The 5,147-nt window shown below is 40.7% G+C and overlaps 1 protein-coding gene across 2 annotated transcripts; it reads right to left on the reverse strand.

Moving 5' to 3' along the window:
• Positions 1-738: 738 nt before the first annotated feature.
• pparaa (peroxisome proliferator-activated receptor alpha a) lies at positions 739-3,934 on the reverse strand. Of its 2 annotated transcripts, XM_035748460.2 has the most exons (3): positions 3,083-3,934; positions 1,105-1,360; positions 740-874 (listed from the first exon to the last, which is right to left on the reverse strand). In XM_035748460.2, exons 1-2 carry the CDS (start codon positions 3,233-3,235, stop codon positions 1,130-1,132), a joined length of 384 nt encoding a protein of 127 aa, XP_035604353.1. In that variant the 5' UTR covers positions 3,236-3,934; the 3' UTR covers positions 740-874; positions 1,105-1,129. The 2 variants fall into 2 exon arrangements, with proteins under 2 accessions (XP_035604352.1, XP_035604353.1); XM_035748459.2 differs by having other exon boundaries at positions 739-1,360.
• Positions 3,935-5,147: the final 1,213 nt, after the last annotated feature.

Consider the following 5,147-nt stretch of genomic DNA (forward strand, 5'->3'; position numbering starts at 1 on the left):
CCACATTGCATAGCAATGGGGAGGAGTAGTGGTGTCAACCTATGAGAAGAGGAAGGCGTGGCTTATTTGAGGCATGACTTTAAAAAACAAATATTTATAGCCACCCTTAAGAATGGATGTCATTCAAGGTTTATCTGTGCTGTTGTTTTCACAATATCAGATTTACTGGCTTGTGCACTGCCTGCATTGAATTTATAATACTTGCATAATTGTATGTGGTATGTAGAAGCCTGTTTAAGACTTCCATTGTTTAAAAGGTACCATTTGGCTACAATATTGTGGGGGGAAGAAGGGAAAAATAGAATTGGAACAAGATTTTTTTTAATGATTTTTATTTACAATAAATATTAGTTTGTATTTGTTATTTATTACGTTTAAAGGTGAAATATGCAGAAATGGCGGACTGGTTGCTGAAATTCTAAACAAGCAATGTATAGTTCAGAGAATCATTGTACCATCTAATCCACTGTGAAATATATTTTCAATAACCAAACTCATTTAATTGTAACCAGTTGAAGCATTTTTTTGGTTTGATCCAAAGACAATTTTTTACAGTGTCCTGCACTGGGCTGGCTATGCATCCGTCATTGCTGCACCATAGTCAAAAGGGTCTGTGTTTTGTATTTTACCTCCACAGCAGAGGATAGTGGCCTAGAACAGCACCAGGTCACTGTCATCCAACTCTAAGGAGTTAAACCTCATGGCGAACTGGAACTTGGGCTCCATCATGTCACTGAAGGGCCACTGTAGACTCTTGAGGAACTCCCGGGTAATGAACCCTCCTCCGCTCACCACCAGGAGGCCATCTTTGTTCATACAGGAGGCAGGGGGGGGGGTGAAGAGGGCCTCATACAACCCGTACTTCAACAGTCACCTGCAGAGTATGGGGGTCAGTCAAGCCAGTTAACTTCAATTAATTCTGGAAGAAAATGTAGATTATATTAGTATAAGAGGTAGAAAACTATTCTCAAGTGGATTGTTTTTTGCAGAAGACTCATCCATAAAACAACAACAGACATTTCATAAGGAATATGATACAATATACACAACATGAACCACACATTGCACATACATAAAGTTCTACAATATCCTTAAACTGGTCACCCATTTAGTCATTCAGGTCCAGGCACTAGAAGCCTGGTACAGACTTGGTGAATTCTGTGAGCTCTGTCATAGTCTCCACAGAGAAGCATTGGGAGCAGTGGAACAGCCTGGCCTCTGCCTCCCTCTCCTGGAGTTCCTCGGGCCCAGACCCTGCTCCATCTGGGCCGACACCACCTCCTCCTCCTCCACCTACCAGCTTGGCCATCACCATCTGCTCAGCCAGCAGGACTGTCTCCATGTTGTGGATGACAAAAGGCTGCCGGAAAGAAGGGAGAAAGACCAACCCAGTTTGTAAATAATACAGTTTTATAAGCATAGTTACGTAATGTATAGTATATTACACATTCTAGACCAGTTTCCTGGGTCCAGATTAAACCTAGTCCATGATTGAAAATCATTCTCAATACAAAATCTTAATTGAAAGTGTGTTTTAGCCCAACATGGCTGGGTCTGGTAAACGTGTCCTAAATGTTGTGCATGATATAGGCTGCCAGAAAGGGGCGCCAGTGAGCAGTCACTGACTAGGAGTACACTGTAAAAATGTTTTTATTGCCCCAGTAAATTACTGTATAATCAACAGTAACATATTGTATAAACTGAATACAGTAGATTACTGTAAATTCCATTGTGGAAAATAATTCACTGACAGGAAATATTGTGTAAAACACAATAGCAGTTCACTTACCAATCAAAAAGAATGCCACACAAAAAGCACACGGGCAACAAAATCAAAGCTCATCCTCTGGAGCAAGAGAGAAAAACAGTTTTGCTAATTATTATTATATACATTTAATATTTTAGTCTTAGTTAATTGGTATCTGTTTTGTTATTTTATATACATTGCTTTCTTTGTGGCCATGCTGTTTTATAATAAAGAAAAAAATATACAATTAGAAAGGCACATCATACAAATAAATAACTTTGTAAACCAAGCACACACAAAATAGAAGCTATATGTAAAACTTAGGTCCCATGTGGAAATTAGACAAATTGCACTTAGTCTGATTTCAAACAACTCTCACTCTCCCCTTCCCTTACAATAGATTACAGTACCTGTAATGGTACCGTCAATGGATTACAGTAGAGGCATTGATACCATAAAACAGTTTTGTTTACGGTAACTTACTGGCAGCCAGTTACATGTAAAATAACTGTAATCGTTATCACATTTCCCAGCATGCTCTACTGCAGGTTGAATTTTTAGTATGTACATTGATTGATTATTCTTATGCTACACAAAGATAAATCATATCTTAATTATATACATGTTTCTAAACTAATCCAATGAGTTAGCTTTTTTGCACCCGATACTGAAATGGTTGTTCCAGTTTAAATGGCTTAACTCAAGGGTGTCAAACTCATTTGACGGAGGTCCGAGTGTCTGCAGATTTTTGTTATTTTCTTTCATTAAAGTCCTAGGCAACCAGGTGAGGGGAATTCCTTACCAATTAGTGACCTTAAGTCATCACTCAAGTACAAGGGTGAAGTGAAAACCTGCAGACACGTGGCCCTCTGTGGAATGAGTTGGACATGTGCACTAGGTGAAAAGTATGAGTGTGGGGATGACATTATAAATATTCATGTTTCGTAGTTCGGAATAATTTGACATATTCACTTACGATCTCACTTGGTGAAGGCCACAGGACTGAACATGGATGAATGCAACAACCATGTCTCTAACAAATACAGTCGTGTTAACTCTACAATTCATTCAAAGGGCACTCCGGGAAATATGTAGCTTCATGTAGCTTTACAAATGTAGCTTTACAGTAAGAATATGTTACCGTAAAATGACTGCAGTAGCACTATTGGTACTGTAATTAATTAGAGTAACAGTATTGCATACCATAAAATACGGTACGGTAACATGCTTTTCCTGTTTTACAGTAACTTACAGTAACTGGCTGAGAGTATGTTACTGTAAAAACAACTGGATTCTTTTTACATTAAAGCAAAGTAATGAAATTCTCCCACTCACCGGTGTGCAGATCTTGCTGGTCAGTATGATTTGTGCTTTAGCCTTGTTCATGTTGAAGTTCTTCATGTAGGCTTTATGGATCTGTCTGACCAGGGTCTTGTGGCCCGCCTGAGGTCTCCTCCCGCCTCTCTGTCCCCCATCTGACTGAGGCATCCGACCAAACCGGATAGCTGTGGTGTAGACCAGGTAAATGCACACATACAGTAACAGTCAAAAGTTTGGACACAACTACTCAATTCAACCATGAAGGCATGATTCACACAGTCTCCTCTGAACAGTTGATGTTGAGATGTGTCTGTTACTTCAGCTGCAATTTCTGAGGCTTGTAACTGTAACGAACTTATCCTCTGCAGCAGAGGTAACTCTGGGTCTTCCTTTCCTGTGGCGGTCCTCATGAGAGCCAGTTTCATCATAATGCTTGATGGTTTTTGCTGCACTTGAAGAAACTTTCAAAGTTCTTGAAATGCTTCGGATTGACTGACCTTCATGTCTTAAAGTAATGATGGACTGTCGTTTTTCTTTGCTTATTTGAGTTGTTCTTGCCATAATATGGACTTGGTCTTTTACCAAATAGGGCAATCTTCTGTATACCACCCCTACGTTGTCACAACACAACTGATTGGCTCAAACACATTAAGAAGGAAATAAAATGTCACGCGGAGTGAAACAGGGGAACCCAAGAGCAGACTCAGATGAGGAGACTGGCATGAGGTAACCAAGGTATTTATTGAAACACGGGGAAGATGGGGTGCAGGCCAGGGGAAGCTCGGCGGGTTGCAGGTGTGGAGGCCAGGTGTGGAGGCTGAGGCTGGAGCGAGGGGAGTTGGGACTGGGTTAACAGGTCCAGAGAGGAATCCCAGGACGCAGTGGAGTGGGGGGGTCCAGGACAGAGTAACAGGACTGATGAGACGTGGGACTGGAGACGGGCCAAAGTCCGAGCGGGCAGAACTGTAGCGGAGAGGAAACAGCGTCAGGCAAGGGAAACCAGGATCTGGCAGCATGGAAGTGGCAGGACTGAGTATTTGTAGAGGTCTTGATTATGGAACAGGTTGCAGCTGGTGGGGATCAGCTCTGCCTCCAGCACACCTGTCTCCGCCCACACAATCACACACACAGAGAGGAAGAGGGAGAAAGCACTGAGGGAGTGGCGGCAGGTTAGGGAGATACAGGATGAGAAGTAGAGGGCGTGTCAGGAGCAGATGTAACAGACGGTCCACAAATTAACTTTTAACAAGGCACACCTGTTAATTGAAATGTATTCCAGGTGACTACCTCATGGTTGAGAGAATGCCAAGAGTGTGCAAAGCTGTCGTCAAGGCAAAGAGTTGCTACTTTGAGGAATCTGAAATATAAATTATATTTTGATTTGTTTAACACTTTTTTGGTTACTACGGGATTCTTCCATATGTGTTATTTCATAGTTTCGATGTCTTCACTATTATTCTACAAAGTAGAAAATGGTACAAATAAAGAAAAACCCTGGAATGAGTAGGTGTGTCCAAACTTTTGACTAGTACTGTACACATGCCATTGAGTTTGCCATTGTAGAAAAAGAAAGCAACTGCTGCACTTGTCTGTGACTGGTCTATAACAGCCCCACGTTGAGAAGTGGCTTTGACCTCATTGAATCCCCGACCCCTACAGAGCTATTGTAGATAACTCACTGTGTGTGTCTGTGTGTCAGATCAAATCAAATCAAATTTTATTTGTCACATACACATGGTTAGCAGATGTTAATGCGAGTGTAGCGAAATGCTTGTGCTTCTAGTTCTGACAATGCAGTAATAACCAACAAGTAATCTAGCTAACAATTCCAAAACCACTACCTTATAGACACAAGTGTAAGGGGATAAGAATATGTACATATATATGAGTGCAGTATATACATATGAGATGAGTATGTAAACAAAGTGGCATAGTTAAAGTGGCTAGTGATACATGTATTACATAAAGATGCAGTAGATGATATAGAGTACAGTATATACATATACATATGAGATTAATAATGTAGGGTATGTAAACATTATATTAGGTAGCATTTTTAAAGTGGCTAGTGATATATTTT

Source organism: Oncorhynchus keta, chromosome 33 (assembly GCF_023373465.1).
Source record: "Oncorhynchus keta strain PuntledgeMale-10-30-2019 chromosome 33, Oket_V2, whole genome shotgun sequence".
NCBI lineage: Eukaryota > Metazoa > Chordata > Actinopteri > Salmoniformes > Salmonidae > Oncorhynchus > Oncorhynchus keta.